Source organism: Haliotis rubra, unplaced genomic scaffold (genome assembly GCF_003918875.1).
Source record: "Haliotis rubra isolate DU_JTF1 unplaced genomic scaffold, ASM391887v1 Scf54, whole genome shotgun sequence".
Taxonomy (NCBI): Eukaryota; Metazoa; Mollusca; class Gastropoda; order Lepetellida; family Haliotidae; genus Haliotis; species Haliotis rubra.
Window position 1 is genome coordinate 439,724 of NW_025767235.1, and position 21,107 is coordinate 460,830.

Genomic DNA, 21,107 nt, shown 5'->3' on the forward strand with positions numbered 1-21,107 from the left:
TGGACAAAAGACAAAATATCGGGGATGCCATTAATGGGCTTCACCCATTTCACTCATGTGGAGAATCAAAGCCAGGCCTTGGCATGATAAGAAAGTGCTTTAAGCACTGAGCCTCCCCAATACCCACTCCATACCCAGCTACTCAGTAAACTTGTACCCAACTGGAGATTCCCACCGGGCGGTGGGTAGCCTAGTGGTTAAAGCGCTTGGCTCGTCCATGAAGACCCGGGTTCAATCCCCACATGGGCACAATGTGTTAAGCCCATTTCTGGTGTCCCCCGCCGTGATATTGCTGGAATATTGCTAAAAGCGGCGTAAAACTTAACTCAGTCAGTCAGTCAGTCAGTCAGTCAGTCAGTCAGTAAACTTGTATGCTATCTGAAATCATGGCACAGGCTGGATGTGCATGCATGTATTAAAATTCATGTGGTTGGACAAAAATGTAAAGTTTTACAGTTTGAAAAAAATGAAATCCCAACTAAACTTGAGACTTAAATTAGGATGGATTAGGTAACTGAAAACTTATCTCAATGATATGAAGCAATTAATTATTACAGATTGGGGTAGTATGTAACAAAGCAGGCGATTTGTGACACCTGATCGAAATATTGAAGCAAGTTAGTTGATTGATCCTACGAGAGCCAGTTGGATCTGAACTGTTGTCCGCTTCATTTCAATATCAGGTCCGAGTGATGATCCATTTAGCTTGGAAGAATGTCAAGAGGATCCAACGGTCGGTCAGTCCCTCCCTCAACTCAACAGAGGAGATGGGTGGCACTGTCTTCTCAGGTCCTACATTAAAGATGTGCCAGAAACCTATGATGGTGTTTTTGGTATCAGATTTGACCTGATTAATGTTCAGATTGCACATGTGTTTCACCAAAATGTTGAACCTATGAGACTTACATTGCTTGGGCATTTCCTCCCACATGAGTGAGTGAGTGAGTTTAGTTTCATGCCGCACTCGGCAATATTCCAGCTATATGGCAGCAGTCTGTAAACAATTGAATCTGGACCAGTGATCAACAGCATGAGCATTGATCTACACAACTGGGAACCGATGACATGTGTCAACAAAGTCAGCGAGCCAGACAACCCGATCCCATTAGTCGCCTCTTGCGACAAGCATGGGTTACTGAAGACCGATTCTAACCCCGATCTTCACGGGTCTCCTCCCACATGCGGCTACCACACCACGATATATAAGTCAAATACTTCAGATGGCCGGTAGCTCAGCCTGCTTGCTGCTTGTATCATAGACTAGTTATAACCTTCGTATTACTAGTTATTTTGGTGAGTTTTCAAACTTATAGGAGATAAAAGATTAGAGATAGCACAGAAATTATATACTTAGTCAAAAAAGAAACTTCACATTCTTTCTTCAGGGCACTATAAAAGAACAAGAGATGGTAAGATGGTTAAATTGTTTTTATTTCATTGCTGAGATCTGTGTGATGTACTCGATACACTGACAGTGCAATAATCAGTTCCATTAGGCTACACCGCCGTTCCAAAACATGGGTATACAGAATGTCAAGTCACAAGAATAAAAATGCGAAATTTCTCAGTTCAATATCGTGTATGGCCGCCCCACGCATTCACCACTGCCAAACACCGTCTCTCTCATCGACTGCCTGATGCTTGTGAACACGTGGTTGGGGATTCTGCACCATTGCTCTTGCAAGGCAGCCAAGTTCCTGCAAATTTTGAGGTTGGTTCCTAAGACAACGAAGCCTTCTCCCAAGTGCATCCCAAACGTGCTCTATTGGATTAAGGTCAGGGGACCTCGATGGCCAGTCCATGACGTTGATTCCAGCGCTTTGAAGGAAATTTCGTGGTCAACATTGCGGTATCGCGGCCGAGCATTATCATGCTGGAACTGTAGACCTGGGCCATGAGCCGCCATGAAAGGAACGAGTTCAGGGGTGAGCACCTGGTCGCGGTAAGCAGCCGCTGTGAGGTTTCCACGGATGACCAGAAGTCGGGAACGGTTGTTCCCACAGAAAGCACCCCACACCATGCAACTTCCGCCCCCGAATCTGTCGACTTCCTGTACACAACATTGGGCATACCGTTCACGACGTCGTCTCCAGACTCTATGCCTGCCGTCCGCGAATCTGAGGGTAAACCTGGATTCATTGCTAAAGACGACTCGATTCCAGTCTCTCTGGGTCAATCGGAGGTGACGTTGGGCCCACAGCAGACGTTGACGTTGATGAAACGGCACGTTCACGTTGCACATTTGACAATCGTGGCATTGCAAGTACCGTTAGAACTGTGGTTTAAAAGTGTTTTTTCAATTCTTGAGGCCAATGCAAACACGTGCATATGAAGAAAACTTCGATGCGAAGATCACGTGATCCACTGCACGTGCAAAACCTGATTTGGCACTAATACTCCTAGGCCAAATGTAGAGATAACATCATTATCAGGTAATATGATACACCAGGCCTTATCATCCATACTGCATATCCTGATCATGTAGAACACCAGTGCTTGTCATCGTCCATTAAACCATGCGGTTAATGCTCATGAAGTTGGTCTATGAACATGTGGACACTGTTTCAACAGCGGTGTGTGTGTGTGTGCGTGCGTGCGTGCGTGCGTGCGTGCGTGCGCGGCGTGCGTGTAATCCTTGTTTGTTTTCAGCAACCTGATACATTCTGTGTCTAGTTCAACATTGACAAGAATCTTTGGAGGGTGGGAGTTGTCATACCAATTACTGGATAACGCTTTTACTGCTGCTGAGAGATCCTAAAAGATAGGGACTTTTCTAACATTTGGCCTAGGATTACTAACGTCATTTGCGAGTCGAAAGATAGGGATCCCATTTCGGATACATAGATGTATCATCAGAGAAAAATTATTCATTATTTTTCAAATTACATTTTGTGAAGTTTCTTTTTTGACTCAGTATAAAACAACAAGCAAACATATTTTCTGTCTAACAAATATCTTGTTACTGGCTTGTTGGACCATGTTTTCTTATACTGGTTTACACCACCCGAGGCTTTCTCTTGTTCACGATTCGCAGTATTTGGGAAGAAACATGGCCAGAATAATTGATGAATTAAAGATTTGTATGAACATCAGCATTTCAAAAGTTACCTATTTGACATTTTGCAGCTTACAGTGAAAATCGATATTTTAAATAAACCAAGCATCCTGAACTGGACAACTTTACACCTGGAAAATAATACACACCCACTTCCATGTCAAATAACTATTCTGATAAAAGGGATCAGTATGTATTTTGTGACAAGATATAGGTTTTTTCTACAAACTTAACACATATAATATAGAAATATCATATATATTTGTGCTTGTTTTGAGGGCAGATATTGAAAACCATCCAGTAGTCTCACCAAACTTGGCACATATATAGGTTCTGTTATGTACTGATGCCTAAGCCTTTGATAGTTGGGATTTGTTAAGATTTTATATTTTTAGTTTCCATGGCAACATCTTTTACTTTGGCTGGAAAAGGGTGTGGTGGTTGTGTCCAGTGCAGATCTTGAAAACCAGGCAATATTTCTTCACCAACAGGCAAACAGATAGTTCTACTTTTGTTATATATAATTTCTCTGTGTTTTACCTGCACCATATACCTTACCCTGGTAATTCAACTGTCAGGTGTGCCTGTATTACAATGCTGCCTGCTGCCATTCATTGTATTCACATGAACACATCGTACAATACACAAAGATGCACACTATTCTAAGCCTTCACAATGATGAGTGAGTGAGTGAGTGAGTTTAGTTTTACGCCGCACTCAGCAATATTCCAGCTATATGGCGGCGGTCTGTAAATAATCGAGTCTGGACCAGACAATCCAGTGATCAACAGCATGAGCATCGATCTGCTCAATTGGGAACCGATGACATGTGTCAACCAAGTCAGCGAAACTGACCACCCGATCCCGTTAGTCGCCTCTTACGACAAGATAGTCGCCTTTTTATGGCAAGCACATGGGTTGCTGAAGACCTATTCTACCCCGGATCTTCACGGGTCCCCACAATGATGACTAGAACCTTTGTTTATCATAACAGTCTTACTGTAGTAGATACTTGTACAAAGTTTTACAGCGATGCCCTAAAGTACTTCTTGAATTCATCCTCTTCCACAGGTTGGTGGGCAAACCAGTTGCAATTTACAATATCTTTGGACGTGTAATTTTTCTCCGAAAAACAGAAAATGATAATAACGCCATGAAGGTATGCTCAAAGCATATTAACACATTATTACCTTGGATAACCCAAGCTGCCTGTTAGGTGCAAGGTTATAGTCACTTTATCCCACCAGGTACCCATTTTCTGCTGGGTGAACAGAAGCAATTTTGAACAAACTCACTTGCTAAAGGAGAGACCATGTGTGTTTCATTGTGGGACAGGACTGAAATCCTAGAAACTCTCAGGTGTCAAACTGCCAAACACTGTCATCCATCTAAGGACTCTCCACACCCAACGTTGCCCGACTTGAACTGATTTGTGACCTGAGCTTGATGCACAGGACCACACACCACCACTGTTCAGAGGGCATAGATTACTTTTTGGTTTAACTACTCATTATTTTGTGCGTTTTTCCATCGTGTGATGTGACTCCTGTGGTAATCTGGCAGATTTGCACTGGCATATTTCAGCATGAAATTAGTGTCATATTCAGTGTTACTTCTAAACCAGCCCTTGGGGTTTGTGTAGGTAAAATGAGTAAAAATAAGTGAAATTTGAAAAGAGGCACACTTAATATTCAGCCAAGACAAGAGTGGCTCTGGAGGTTCTTCTCCCCTCCATTTTACTGCCAAGTCTGGACTCATTACCCAGAATCCCCTACTGGGTTTAACATTGATGTTTTGCTTTGTTTAGTCCAGCCTGATGATGAGGCATGGTATCTGGCCACACCCAGATGGCTACCAATCACATCTGCCGCTTGCACCAGTTACACTGTCCTCCATTCCACCGATCATCGTTAACAATTTCATCCCTCATTACATCAGATGAACTCATGAAGATAATTTGCACAACCCAACTATTCTAAATGAGATCATAGATTTTCATCATTTAATGGTCCCGTTACGTGAAATGATTGTCTTACTGTTAGTGTAATAAATATTGCAGGTCAGACGGTTATAAAATTTTATGCAGAAGAATTACGTGTTTTTTTACTTGCTTTCTCTAAATTGATCGAAAATGGAAATTTGTTTCGTTTTGTGCTAAAATACAGCATTGGTTGTACAGAGAAATACCATTCCATGCTATACAGTTAACTGGTTGAAATCAATTTGCACAAATAAATAAAATCAAATCGTTTCTATGCTGTCTAATTAATAATGCAATTGAAAAATATTGATCTATAAACTTTGTGACTAGGCGACTGATATGAATATTGATATTATGCGAACGGGTATTTGTGATGTGGTCCAGAGTATCTATTCAATCTGTGCAGAACTGTAATGTCAATTCACTAGTCGTACCTGCCCCAGCAGCAGCAGCAGCCAACTCCGTCAGCATGAATAACTAATGGCCGCCAGTCAACACCTGTTGGTTGCTATAGCAACTGGTTTGTGTACAGGTATTCTGAAGGCTACCTCACAGCCAGGGTTAAATGAGCTAATTACAATAACGGGGGACTGGCATTAATATTTATAATTCTATCTAAAGGAAGAGAGTTGTTGTGGCAGCCTGCTCTCTGAATACATGCATTGGTTGAAGGACTGGGATAAAACTTGTCACAAATCTCACTATTCATTTGGAAGCTGGAGGCAGCCCAGATAATTATCACCTCTGACAAGAAATAAAAGACAATGTCTAATCCTCCATGGAAAATGTTATTTATCTTAATTTTGATCAGTTCCACCTGCAATTTCTCTGCTTACTGACATATCCATCCAATGCTTGAGTCACTGCCTCAGCAGTTTTATTTCGATAAGACTAAGCTGTCATGATTCTTCTGCAGTGTTGTGGTATTGTGTCGGTCAGGTGAAACATCAGTGTAAAAAAACCATTAAATACTTTGCTGATGTTGGAAAACATTTAAGCCATTGAATCTTTATTGTAGAGATATCGAACTAGACAGCTCTAAGGGCCATTGCATGCAAGTATTCATCTTGGTGAATTGCTTTTTCACTCCTTGAAAATTTATTGACTGCAATACAAGTTGTTTCTTATTGTCATCATTTTCATTATTTATTCAACATAAAGGGATGAATGATGTGAAGAGGTAAGTCATGGCAGTCATTATCCTTTGATAACCAGTCAGAAAATTCTGCTGTCCTTTCATTGTTCATGTCACAATTCCCATGACAATTTGTACTTGTCCATGACATATTCCTCAAGATGATGTGATCTGGTATGCCATACATCAGAACCACTTCACTTTCCTCTATGAGGGCACCCGTGAAGGTCCGGGTTAGAATGTGCCTTCAGTAACCCATGCTTTTCGTAAGAGGCGACTAATGGGATTGGGTGGTCAGGGTCGCTGACTTGGTTGATGTCATCAGTTCCCAATTGTGCAGATGAATGCTCATGCTGTTGATCACTGGATTGTCTGGTCCAGACTCGATTATTTCCAGACCGCTGCCATATTGCTGAAATATTGCTGAGTGCGGCGTAAACTAAACTCACTCACTCACCCTCTATGAGGGCAGATGGTCTATCCAGTAAAACACCGGCCATGTAGTAGATATCTGGTATTTACATCTTAACTGAAGCAATACATCATTTAAACATCTAAACATGAGCCTCAAATGATCATTCTCACAAGCATTATATACATTTAAATTTCAATATCCCTTTTAAGGTTAGATGTTTATCTGACCATAAAAACCACGCTGCAAACATAAACAAATCCAAACAATTGTGCCAGTACTTTCTTCTCCATTGTTTAACACATGTTCATTACTAAAATGACCTTGACATTGACCCCCACCAACAATATACAAGGAGTGGCGATAGAAGCATTGAATATCCATTTGTCCTTCAGTGATTAGTGACATGAGAGAAAGACTGGGGACAGATGGACGATAGAAGACCGATGACTGTCCACAGGAAATACACATAAATGATTCAATAAATCGTGCATACATGAGTGAGGACCAATGATTCACGACATTCAATATGGCTGCTGTGGCAACAACCACTACATATATACCGGTATATATTCAGAATTCTGTAAAGACATTCAAGGACACTGGTGTTACATACTATATTATGTCATGACTCATGCACTCTAATATTAATATCCTTGTATATGGAGCAGGAATTGATTAAAGTATTTATAATTCCAATAATGCTTTGTGTCTTAAGAAAGCTGCTGTTTAACCGTGTCATCTATTGTATGAAAACTGCTATTGAACTTTGTTACATATCCTAAGAATGTTGATATTTCACTATGTTAAGGAATATTCCTATTCATTGCTATATTGTGTATCTTATTCTAATTTCACTGGTATGTATTGTATCTCAAGAATATTTCTGTTTCAGCACTATGTTATGTATCTTAAGAATATTCCTATTTGACAACAATGTAACCATATTATTAATGTACGGTATGCTAAACTTTGAGGACCATCACGAAAGGCAATAACTTTGTTGAATGTAATCCTATTATTCCCAAATTGTATGTGAATTTGCAAAATTACATTGTTGACAGGAAGAGAATGGAGATTTTAGTAACCAGTGACACAGAATATGATGCACCTGGGGAGGTAATATGTGCCCCAGTTGGCCCCAAGCTGAAAAAGCTTGTTAAACTGACGTCATTCGTGTAATCTGTTTATGTGAACCTGTTAGGTATGAATGCATGGAGAACATGCTTCAGTTATAATGACTGATGGATACCATATTGGAATAGTGATCAATATGGAAATTATTCAAAGTTTTTACTTTTACTGCAGCCACTGTATTCACAGTCAGGCTGCTCAGATTCTCCTCGAGTGGTTTGAATGCGTCAACCTTGTTACTTGCAACACTAAACTTCAAGGCTTTTAAAGGGATTCTTCAGTTCGGTTACTAGTCTTAGTCTTTCAGCATATTTTTAAATCCAGATATAGTTAATAAACTATCGAGCAGTATTTTCCAACAAGATATATTTTCACAACCATTTCAAGTTTGTCAAGAAATTCTCAAGCTGTTTTGGTGATTTTCAATGCAATTCAAGAGGGACCTTAAAATTCGAAACTTTTAAAGCCTGAATGAGTGAGTGAGTGAGTATGGTTTTACGCCGCTTTTAGCAATATTCCAGCAATATCACGGCGGGGGACACCAGAAATGGGTTTCACATATTGTACCCATGTGGGGAATCGAACCCGGGTCTTTAGCGTGACGAGACAACGTTTTAACCACTAGGCTACCCCACCGCACTGAAGTATAACCACTGGAAAACCTCCCTTTTTGTTAACTGAATTCACCTATCAATAACTCTGTGGATGAGAAAAACATTCAATTGCTGTCTGATGGAGTAACTAGTTACCTACCCTGGACAATGGTGGATGGTATAATGGAACAGGACCCCGGATCCTATTTCGCTGGTTTTGTGGTGGTGTGCGGTCCTGTGCATATAGCACAGGTCACAAATCAGTTGAAGTTAAGCAATGTTGGTCGTCGACAGACCTTGGATGGGTGACCATATGTTTTATGAGATATTGCACTTACATAAGTTTGAAAAGTGGTCAAAGTTTCCAGGTGACCTTGAAGATAAGGTCAAGGTCACCCAAATCGACTGGTGTCTGGGTAAACCCCAAATGTAGGCCGTCACCAAATTTGAAGACATAGGGTACAACAGTTCATGAGATATCGTGTTAACAAGAATCGGGACGTACACACGGACGCTGCTGAATACATAGTCCCTGCGTTGCAGTGGGGCACAATGAAACATGTTGAACCCAACTATATGTTACATTTGACCACTTTCTAAATGGTATTGTGTATTCATGGGAACAGTGCCAATTAACACTTGTCAGAGGGGTACATAAAGTATGTGATCTAGGCGAGGTGAGGTGAAATTGGGTTTAACGTCGTGCTTGAGAATATTTCGCTCATATGACGACATGCATGCGTATGTGGATGTGCGGCTGCTTGTACTAGCCCAGACTGAAGCTGGTTTTATAGTGCTAGCCCACTGAGATACCATGCCGCAGTGAAGCATGAATACCCCACTCAGACACATTATACTGACTCCAAGCCGACCAGTCCTTGTTGTACCCATTAATGCTGAGCACCAGGCAGGGACCAACAAGTACCATATTTTAACGTCTTTCGGTATTACGGCGGGGATCGAACCCGCGACCTTCCGCTCTCCGGGCGGACGCTCTAACCACTACGCCAAGGAGGCGGTCCTATGTAGATGAAGCTTGGTGCTAGCCCACTGAGATACCATGCCGCAGTGAAGCATGAATACCCCACTCAGACACATTATACTGACTCCGAGCCGACCAGTCCTTGTTGTACCCATTAATGCTGAGCGCCAGGCAGGGACCAACAAGTACCATATTTTAACGTCTTTCGGTATTACGCGGTCGGGGATCGAACCCGCGACCTTCTGCTCTCCGGGCGGATGCTCTAACCACTACACCACGGAGGCGGTCTGTATGTGATCTAGACTACCAGTAGTCAGACTTCCGTTTACATGGAAGCAGCTGTGGCTGAGTGGGTTAGATGGTTGATTTTGTGTGTGGTTTTCGAAGTCAACATGGTACTAGAATCTGATACTGAGAACGTGTAACCCCAAATATAACATGATACAAACCGTTGGTTCCATTGTGCCTAATTCCTCAACTTACACTAATACAAAATTGTTTTGTACTTCTGGAACATGTTGTTTTATTGCACTAAGATATGTGTAAGTGTCTTGTCAACTAGTTAACTATGTCACCCAACAGGAGACCACAGTATTGGTCAATCTCGACCCAACAGGAGACCACTGTATTGGTCAGTCTTAACCCAACAATTGACAGATGTAATGGTCAGTCTTAACCCAACAATTGACAGATGTAATGGTCAGTGTCAACCCAACAGGAGACAGCTGTATTGGTGAATCTCGACCCAACAGTTGACAGATGTAATGGTCAGTCTCAACCCAACTGTTGACAAATGTATTGATCCATCGTGACCCAACAGGAGGCAGCTGTATTGGTCAGTCCTGACTCATCTTGAGACAGCTGTATTGGTCAGTCTCAACCCAACACGAGACAGATGTATCGGTCAGTCAAGTCAACCATGAATGTGATCAAGTTAGCACCAGCTGTATTGGTCAGTCTCGACCCAACTGGAGCCAGGTATATTTGTCAATTTCTAGACCCAACTTCAGACAGCTGGATTGATGCTAAATATTGAATAAATACAACCATCACTCACTTATTCATGGGTCATACAAATCACTGAGACCCATCAAGTATGAGACATCCATAGATAAGGAGTCCAACATGGGGTTCATTGTTCTTTAAGCATCAGCTCAGCCTCATGAAGCAATGTCCCTATACATCAGGGTGTGGAAATATCAGGTATGATGAACTACCAAGATGTCACAATGTGCCCCATTCAAGACCTGCCTAAGTACAAGAGTAATGGCAAATCTCAGATACACATTACTGTATATTAAAAAGGAAACAAAATGCATACTGGAGGTGTCATGATTCAGCAGAGAACTGATTCATCATTAATGAAACCATACAAGATTCAAGAGAAGACGATGCATTATCTGATTTAACACTGAACTCAAGATTAAATTTCAGAAAGCAATATTTTCCAACACTTACAACAGCCTGTCCCACGAACTACTGAAGCTAACCAGTGTATCACCCTACATTAAGTTAGATACGAGTGAATAACACTACGTCTAATTAACAAATCGTACTGAATGACCACGATCAGGATGACGACAATTAATAGGCATTAAGTACTGAGGATGGTGTATTGTGACATAAACTATGTTAACAGCTGGGTGAGTTCAGCCTGCACCAAGCTTTCTGTTTGCTAGCCTTAACATGCTAATACACCAGTATAAATTCAGAATACTTTAGTAAGTCAAACATTATCTGCTTTGCAATTACTTACCAATAATATACTTTGTCAAATAGTACAGTTTATTATAAAATGTAGACAGTAAAACCAATTTCTCACACTAAGGATTGATTTGTATTATGGCTACAGGTGCAGACTGCCCAAACACTGAATTGTTAAGACTGGCCATGACACGTGTCTAGAACATATTGAGAAAGCTGCATGAAAACAACAAACACAAATGTAGAACTGAACTGTTTATTATAATAATAACATAGTATTTCAACATGTTTTACATTTTAAAACAATGAGAATACAATGATAAAATGACCCGCTCGGACCCCAATGTCCGACCTACACAAACATGCTGCATCAACAGAACCTAAAAATAATTACAATGATGTTATCTTGTGTTAAATAATAAAACAAACACAACCTTCATGGTTGCAAGTGAAAAATGAGTATGAAATTCGTGAAATAAAACATAGAACATCTGATACAAACATGAGATGAGAGGGAGATAAAAAAATAGTCACTTGTATTTATTACCAAAATGCACTTTTAATAAGAGATTTCTTGAATGTATATTGTGAGATGTTGAGCTACGTGGAACAGACTTCTCATACTAAGTTTGTTCATCAAGGTCATAACAAAAATGAACACATACATGAAGCGTGGCTTGTCATTAACAGGTGACAATGAATGCTTAAAACATTATTCCTTATGAATTGTCATGATTTCATTGTAAAAGATTTGAATGTGAAGCTTGTTACCAACGACAGGTCAGTGAGGAACCAACTGTTATTTTTATTGCCCTATCAAAAGTGCAGTAGTTGAATACAAATATACAAAAGGCAAGTGTTGTGGAATCTCCCCACTCACTGCAGTAAGAAGAGGCTCTCCACAGTCTGCGCTCAGTGTCCTGCCTACAGTATGTGCTATGTGACAAGCTGCCTACAGTTATTTCCCCTTGGTAGTGCAAGCACCATCAGCATGAGCTATCTAGATGAGACAGAGCCGACTGGTCCAAGTAGACGATCCCCCAAAGTCAAGTACATCTCCTAGTACTTCCCTGAGTACTTCTTCACACTGAAAATAGATAGCATTTTACTGAATAATTTTACAACTCAACAAAAAAGCGACACTTCCTAATGAAGAAAGAATTGTATTGCAGTTCATGATAAATTCAAATATATTCTGGTGTCTTAAAAAATGGACAATACATTGATGTTTCTAGGTATTATTTTCCCCAGTTTTACGAGAAATAATTTCAATGCAAGATATCACAACCTTAGTTAATACATGGATCAATTCTCAAACTGAAAGCCAAGCTGACAACTCAAGTGCTGCGCAGAACGGGCTTTGCAGATGTTTTATTGGAGGCAAACTAAAGAGAAATCTTGTATGCTATTCTTTTGCATGAACTAAAAAATACTCTTTGTCTGCTTGACTATATTAGAAAGCCGAGATAACACTATAAATACCTGGGTGGTATGGAGCCAATGACTTTTCAACACAAGAGTTAATGGTGGCCGGCCTAGTACCTTGATCTTATTGTAACATCTTATTAAACTGACTGACTGAGTTTGGTTTTACGCCGCTTTTAGCAATATTCCAGCAACATCATGGCGGGGGACACCAGAAATGGGCTTCACACATTGTACCCATGTGGGGATTCATCTTATTAAAGATATTGTGTGTGATTATCATCTGCTACACATTTAGATAAACATTTCCAGTAAAGGTTAATTGAGAAAATATCCTAAAATGTGTAAAACTATTTTAATTTTCCAGTTTAGCATCCACATGCTGACACCAAAACTCTCTGGAGGACAAGCTCAAATTACTAAAGTGACATATAAAGCAACTCTGTTGCACTTGTAGTGGCATTATTTTATAATTATGAAATTATATGTAAAGTGCATCGAACGCTTTGAATTTGGATAGTCTGTTTTCAAAAATAAGTGTTTTTCACAAACAAAGGAAAAGTCTGGTCATGACCATACCCATGGTGTGTCACTTGATTAGAAAATTCTTTTTGGAAAAAGATAAGTACAGTTATCGGAAATTGTCTGTATGCAATGCTGCATACTGGCCCTTTTAGAATTGTACAGATAGTATACAGTATTCTCTTTCAACATACAGAAACAGCATAAAACATCCTTTAGCAGATGAACAGTAAGTATTCACTTTACTGTAAATGGACATTGACAATAATGAAGCTGTACACATGCAACAGATATGCTACAAGCAAACACGGGAAACCAGAAATATTGCTAATTTTATAATGTAGGTAGGTTTGGAAAAGGAACTTCTGAAGGAGTCAGAGTGAAAAGTGAAGGATAGCAAAGCTTCTTGGACAAGGAAAGCGATCCTGGCTCTTCGAACAAGGAGAATAAGATCCTGAGCAGGAATTAGGACCTTGTCACTGGCATTAGATATATTTTTGGATACTTTTTAGTTTGAACCCATTACTATCACTACATGGTCATAAGTTTCCAAGAGCTCATGCATGACACCCGACATCCCTACTCCTGGACAGAGATTAGTACATGACTGTAGGATAGAAGTAGGTTAAAATGGTTGCACTGCAGAATGAGACTACACCTATGTGTATAGATAGTGCAGATTACAGCAGAGAGAGACAACACACAAGCTTGCCGAACTTTTGACCATCTTGCCATAACATGCAAACTAGCCTGTTTCCCAGTGAATAACGAGGCAGCGATGAGCAGACTACATGGTGGCAGAATGAAAGACCTGCTTCTGTACTCACCCCCCTGCTTGTTGCATCTGCCCTCTCAGTCTGATGATTAGAAACACACAAACTCAGTCAGCACAAGGACACATACAACATTAACAAAACCTAGCACGACAAATACTTCTGTCATTTGCTCTTCTTGGCATTGAACAAACATTTTGGAATCAGGTGGCAATGAAAAGTGATTTCCTTTAATGATCAAACAAGTAAAATATAATCCAGATAAATTAGTTACAGGTCATAAATACAATAAATAGGACAACATGAATCGCTGTTGAGAAAAGGTAGGTCATAAATAGGGGTGTTATGATTTAGAATAAAAAGTACAGATTAACAAGATGAAAAAGTGTCATACACAAATAGATATGCTTACAATTGTACAAATAGGAATCGTTCATTGAACTGGTGCACAACACCAACACAGTGTTACAGAAGTTAGGACAAACTGTTATCCTCATAGTGTATAGTAACTGAGGAATGTTTTATCTGAAGGTGGTTTTAAATTAATATAATATGGTACATAGATCATGCACACAAGTTACCATGCCAGCACAATGTATCTAAATATACCAACAAATACCTATCTTCAGTCATTGTTTTCCCTTTAATTGTTTCACTACAGTTTGAGGAAGGGACAAAAATGGTCAAAAGTTTGACAGCAGCACAGCAATAAGACTGACTAGCTCCTCCTATATTATGTTAATTAAACATTGCTGATAGAAAAAGAAATATGTACAAATAAATCAAGGATACAGAATCTTCCAATATCACAAACAAAAACCATTATGTGAAACATGCCGCAAACCATAACTTCATTACCTTTATATGATTCAAATACCCATCTCAAATCATAAGATCACAACCTACACAGTTCTCAGTTTGCCTTACCAAATGAAAGATAAAATTACTCCACTGAATCTGATAAAAATCTGTGTGATCTAGATGAAAGAATTAAACCTACAAGATAGCAACTGAAACTTTCACATCCGAGGTGACTGTAACATAAACTAATATACATCATTAGCATCCTAGGATTAGGAAACACAATGAAAGGAGCTACACTCTTCAAAACTTTATCCCTAGAGTCCAATTCACCAGTATCTGCATGAAATAAAACAAAATACCCATCTCCATGCTAAGAATGTTAATATGAAACAAGAGTTGAAAGGTCATAGCGACCCAGATCATCCAGTGTGAATGTCATGCTAGGTTAGGGTCAAGGCAGCAGGCTGTTAGGCACAACCTTAGTCAGAGAAGAATGTGATTTATTGTTAGGTATATACAACAACAAAATCACTAGTCTTCCAGACTAAGACTGAGAGTTAGCAAGCATCCATCACCAGGTGGAAGTATCAGTCGCAGATCAGGCAGTTAGACAAGCATCTAGCCAGCATTGGAACTAATAACAATTGCACACACTACCTAGTAATGGAAACTCTCCAACACCTTCAATTAACTAACCATATCCTGGGACTAAGGAGAAAATTGTAAGAATTGAAATTCAAAGCCATAAGAAGAGACTAAAATTAGGTTCACGAATAAAAATATCTATCAAGCAGTTAAAAGCAGCATAAGAGATTACTTCCTCTATTAGATGTTAGAAGTTAAGTAATATTAGTCAGTTCAAGTTGTTAGATCCATGCCATATGGGAACCATGCAAAGTTGCAGCAAGACTTGTATGCTATCACTAATCCTATCTTTTACACTATCAATAACCAGTGTAACCTCCTAACAAGATGCCTGAGTAAATCCACGAGCAGGGGAGAGATGTTATGAGACATGGTTAGAGTCAAGCATCTACTTGTCTAGTACAAGATACACAGTCTCAACAAGTACAGAATTACAGAAAAAAACTTTCATTTTGTGTTAGATCATATCAGTCTGAATTGACTTAATTGTTTTTATTAAGTATATTCCATAATGAGGAAAACAAAACATTCATAAACAAAAGTCACAATTTATTTTTCAAATTTCAAAATTTGGAAAAAGACTGGTAATGTTTTATAAATTTGGCGTGCTCTACTTGTGAGACTGAGTAGCTTGACTAGATTGTTAAGAACTGGTTATACAAGCTTAGGATCTGTAAATGCTCACCTCATCTGCAGCAAGTACTGAGCGTTCTGTATCTGGTCAGGGGTTCCTGTAATCGTGATGATTCTATCGTTGGAGCCTGGTAGGGCCTCATCAATCACGATCTGAGCATTTGACTGGCGGCGTATATCCATGATACGACTGCCGCCTTTGCCAATGATTGCACCAGCCATCTGAAACACACAAACAAATTAGTGTTGCTACGAATTCTTTCTGCCTTGACAGAAATGTTTAAGAGTATTAAAACCTTAAGTTTTCTGGAAGAATTACTTTCGTTTAAATTTGAAATGACAAATCAACTACACATGTATAGTATAGGTCCATCTCCTATTCTCGCGGGTTTCCTATTCTCGCGGTAAACACATTTTCTGCCGAAATAGGCGATGCGCGACACTTAGCGGTTGTTTACATCACCGACTGGTAACTAGGAAGTGGACCAAGTCTGTGAGTGATTAAAATCTTGCAGTGCCACGAATATTCGGGAGTTTATACCAACTTGGACATATCATTACTTTTTCCCGCCCTTTCCGGCAGGATTGCTCTTACATACACTCAATAACATTAATTTCTGGTAATACCGCGAGAATGGGAGAAGCCTTGTTTCGTCAATGGCGGATGGCATTGTTTATCACCGGGCTCACGAGTGGTAATTCACCTGATGGATCTGGCAGCTGATAGATGTACATGTTAGAGGAGAAGGCACATCATTTAAAAACAACAAGCATTAATACGATAAGAATTGTTTGTGTTATTTTTTCAGCCGATATCCGTAAGTACCGCGAGAATAGCTGAATAGCTGTTCTTCAACTTCTTTTGATTAATATCTCATGTGATATCTGATTCAACAATTCTTACATCTTTTGGAATGGTGACTTGTGTGGAGTTCGTTTTTTCATCAAACATCATTCCCTGGTTCCCCATGCCTCCCTGGAACAAGGAAAAACATTGTCAAAACATTAAAACATGTTATAAAAGTGACAAGCACTGAAGTATCATGGCACATGTTTCCATTTGAACAGTTTTTGCAAATGAAGTTATAAGACCATTGGTCAAATAGAAGTCAATACCATATCTGGTATATCAACTCCCAATATCTGGTATATCAACTCACCATATCATCCCCGAAGTCGTGCATCCCTCCTCCCTGGTTGAAGCTTCCGCCCATCCCTGCACATAACAAAAGCCATACATACACTATACATCAGCTTTCTTATTTGTGACTAATATATAATGGAAGTAAGTATATGAGTTAAGTGAATGTTGATTTATGTCACATCAGCAATTTTGCAGCTATTCGCAGCAAGAAAAGAAAATGGATATATCAAGGCATGAGATTATGACATCATGTGAGAAGTTTGACAGCTTTAAAACATTTTCCCAGATCCAGACGAACATGTTGCACCATCACACCTGATGTACAAGGTGACATTAAACTGGTTGCGATGAAATTTATTCACGTGACAGCTATTGATCTGACCTTGTTCAACATCAGCAAGGAGTGATTTGGGGGAGGAGAAGTCTCCCTGGCCACCGCCACCTCCACGGTTCATGTTCCCTCCACTGCTGCCCATACTGCCATTTGGAGAACCTCTGGAATACATTCAAAAACTTGTTGAAGCAAATTTCCCCAAAATGAAAAACTGGTTTTCATAACAGTAACTTTATAGAGAATCGTCCAAGAATGAGCTCATACAATGTACCCATGTGATAAATTCTAATCCAGGCCTTTGGCATAAAAAAATAACATTGTAAGCACTATGCAACACCAAAGACCCAGTAATCATTAGAGTAATAATGAATAATTAACATTAACATTCGTACACCTTACAGAAAGATAAAACTGAATGAAGACAAACACTGGTAGCTGTAGGCTCAACATACCTCATTCCTCCACGTCCTCCCATGCTGCCTCGACTTGTTCCTTGTCCGAAAGCCATTCCAAAGGAGCTGCCCCCCATTTCACTCATGTCATTGTCCATCCCCCCACCCATGCCCCCCATACCACCACCCATGCCTCCTCCTCGCATCCCCCCTCGGCCCATCATCCCCCCTCGGCCCCGTCCTCCACGGCCAAAACCCATGTTCATCCCTCCACCCATACCAAAATCATTCATCCCCATTCGGCCTCTGAAAGAAAAGAAAAAAAGTACTTAATGGCATTTCTAAGGTGCCAATCAAACTAAGTATATAATTGCAAATTTTGATTAATTAATCATTAATTTAAATTATCCCAATGCAGTGATTACATTTTGCATTCTTCTTTCATCGAAACAATATGCAAATGATAACAGAATGGGAAAATGACAGACCTTCCACCCCTCATTCCGAAGTTTCCTCTGGGTGGGGGAGGAGGAGCTCCTCGTGGGCCTCCCTTGCCTCGGCCACCTTCGGCAGATGTGAAGCCACCATACTCATGTGCAAAGAACTCATCATAATTGTGTGGGTCGTATGGCTGGATTGGGCCTTTAGGTGGAGCCTAGAAACAGGTGAAACATACATTTAGGATTTAGATGCAGTTTTGTGAACACACAACATAATTCCCTTTACACTTTCCCTGTCTTGTCCTCTAGTATACCTGTAGGTATCCAGACAAGTTATTGTATTACAAGCAATAAAGTTCAGTCTCACCTGTTGCAGAGTTTCAAAGACTTCCTCAATACAACCAACGACAATTTTGGGTTTGCCAGAGATCATCACCACTTTCGATCAGTGGATTGTGGACAGCACTGTGAATACACCTTGATGTTAGCTCCAGTTTTCTGAAACGAAATAGGCCAGATATAGACATATTTGAGAAAGACAGCCGGGTCCTGGTCCATATCTGCATAAATGTATTGTGTCAAAACAGGATTACTGGTATGAGCATATGAGAAACATATAAACAAAGATCAGAATACAATGTAATGACTAAGATATAGAACAAGGATCAATGCTGTAAATAGAGGAGGGTCCTGAAGATGTTCTACCATAGCATATGAATCCACAGATCACAAAAATTTGTTATCCATTACAAGGATCCCTTAACTAATATTTCCAATGTTGTAGATGTTTTACAAAATACATGAAATAAGCAAAACAATGATATATACAGCATACAGTGGTGTGCAGTCTGGAGTGCTGACCCACCTCTCTAAGTTCTTTGATCTTAAAGCCGGCTCGGCCAATGATACATCCTGCCTGACTCTGATGAACCAGCATCCGCATCTCACAGTCAAAGTCCATGCCATCGTGATTCTTGTACTGATGTAGAAAGAACAGTGTGAGCACAGAGAATAGCAAATTCTTAATGTTACACTATAATATCACATGTGGGTGGTGACAAATTTCCTTTCATGTATAAGGTTGTAAGAATCATGCCAAACAGGATATTGTGAGAATATATATGTAAGGGATAAAGTGGTGGCAGTGAATATATAAATGCTTCAGCAATGCTACTTTTCTCATCGTTCTATCAAAAAAAAGAAGAAGAAGGAATTTCTTGATGACAATGACAGAGTAACATTGCAAGTATTTGTATTCTTTCTGATGGAGGCATAAGAGTTATTTTATCTCTGCTGCAGCAGGTGTAATGTTGGGCCTAGAGGTTACTGGCACTGATTCACAAGCTGGCTGCAGGAATCCAACTAATGATGTCAGACATGTCAACATGCCATATTTAGCTTTCAGGAAACACAAAGAGACCATTTCCTAGAGTCATTTTTTATGTACGAACCAGCATGTAGAAGTGTCAGAAAGTAATCACTGCTACATCTGTTTCCAAATCAAGTACTGATAGATTTATACATAAAACATTCAATTTAATGATTCAAGATAACAAAATGCAAACAGTATTATATTGTTATTAATTTTTGGAGATAAAAATAACTATGTTTTTCTTTGCTGAATATATTTTGCATTGAGTTAGTGAAAACATACCTCCTCCAAGTTGGGAATGACATCAAGTATACACTCGAGGACGGTGCCGAGGTCTGCGCTGACGGAGAGTATGCTGTAACAGTAGGATGGTCACAGTTACAGAGACTTCGGAGGTGCACAGAAGGCACAACACAACATTCACTCTATGTGTAAGATCTACCAATACCAAATGTTAAATTCAAACTGTCGGACTTGGACTTGAAGAGTCGAAATTCATTAACTAAAAACAAAACAAAATGTGTTAAATATGCATACCATGCTAACATTTTCATGTATTTTACAGTATTTCTTTTAAAAAAAAAAATCACAACACATAGATGAACTTAAATCCAAAACAATTCACGGCAATCATTGCTGGCAGCCATGACTTCGGGTAATTATATTTGGTCAGAAAAAAACACACGTCTGTCCAAGGAAGTTTCTTCTCATTTCCATTTTATTACAAGGGCACACTCTGGAGCTTATAGTGGGTTCAGAGGAAGTATTTTCCCCCACAAAATCCAACAACCCCCTCAATAACCCCCTCAAAGTGGGCAATAGGCTGTGTGGGTGTAACCAACTGATGTAGACAGGGTGCATACCGTTCCGGACCGTCGCTATCTGGTACCGTTACTGTGGCTTTGAACTTCAGAGGGTGAACCATGATTCCGTGTCAAGGACATTCAGACAATCAGGGTCAAGGCCATTGTTTGATGGGCGGGCGGGCGAGAGTTTGGGGTGGCGAGGTGGAAGGAAGGGTACAAGAATAATTATCAGATCTTCTACACAAAGTATATGGGCAAGGATCATACTTAGTCATTCTGTTACTCACATTCTGAGAAAATAAAAAGGCATGTCATTATCCAAGAATAAGCAAAAATTGAAGCATGGTAACGAAGACAATAATCTAAATGGGCTGTATAAATGGGCTATTTGATTACATTTGGCCAGAGTGATGGCCCCTAATAACTGAAGGACCCCAGGCAAGAGGAGGAACAGGGCCAAAAACATGTGCTATATTCATCAAATTATTGTAAAAAAGAAACATTTTATTTTCATGTTTTCTTTGTGAATATCTCTTTTTGCTTACTAAATTTTTCCATTTATTGCATAACAGTGTCCAGGCCAAACTAATATGAAACATCTTAAAGGGTTCCAACAAGTATGTTTCATAAAACAATTTCATTATGTAAAACATGCACGACTGTTCGGAATACAGATGCCTATCTAAAATTTTTTTTTTTCCTTCTTTGGAGCAATACAGTGTTTGAAGAGCTACAGTAGAGGGCGTGGACACTGTTGAGCCACATATATTGGACAGGTCAGGGAGTACCTGCAGGGCTTTAGTTGTAACTACCATAAATGT

General features: G+C 39.7%; 1 protein-coding gene and 1 long non-coding RNA gene across 2 annotated transcripts in view; one reads left to right on the forward strand and one right to left on the reverse strand.

Annotated features, from left to right (window-relative positions):
* Nucleotides 1-416: 416 nt before the first annotated feature.
* Nucleotides 417-21,041, forward strand: LOC124253334. The gene is made up of 3 exons (XR_006892185.1): nt 417-426; nt 9,950-9,957; nt 20,961-21,041. It is a non-coding gene; the product is annotated as an uncharacterized LOC124253334 (long non-coding RNA).
* LOC124253333 (heterogeneous nuclear ribonucleoprotein K-like) overlaps nt 11,239-21,107 on the reverse strand; it is a 58,141-nt gene continuing 48,272 nt past the window's right edge. Inside the window, 13 exon segments of the mRNA XM_046687084.1 lie at nt 11,239-12,083; nt 13,771-13,800; nt 15,851-16,020; nt 16,703-16,774; nt 16,959-17,014; nt 17,325-17,437; nt 17,729-17,974; nt 18,157-18,323; nt 18,476-18,547; nt 18,550-18,606; nt 18,974-19,087; nt 19,763-19,835; nt 20,344-20,387. Of these exon segments, the coding sequence (XP_046543040.1) occupies nt 12,056-12,083; nt 13,771-13,800; nt 15,851-16,020; nt 16,703-16,774; nt 16,959-17,014; nt 17,325-17,437; nt 17,729-17,974; nt 18,157-18,323; nt 18,476-18,547; nt 18,550-18,606; nt 18,974-19,087; nt 19,763-19,835; nt 20,344-20,387 (1,242 nt within the window). The 3' untranslated portion in view covers nt 11,239-12,055.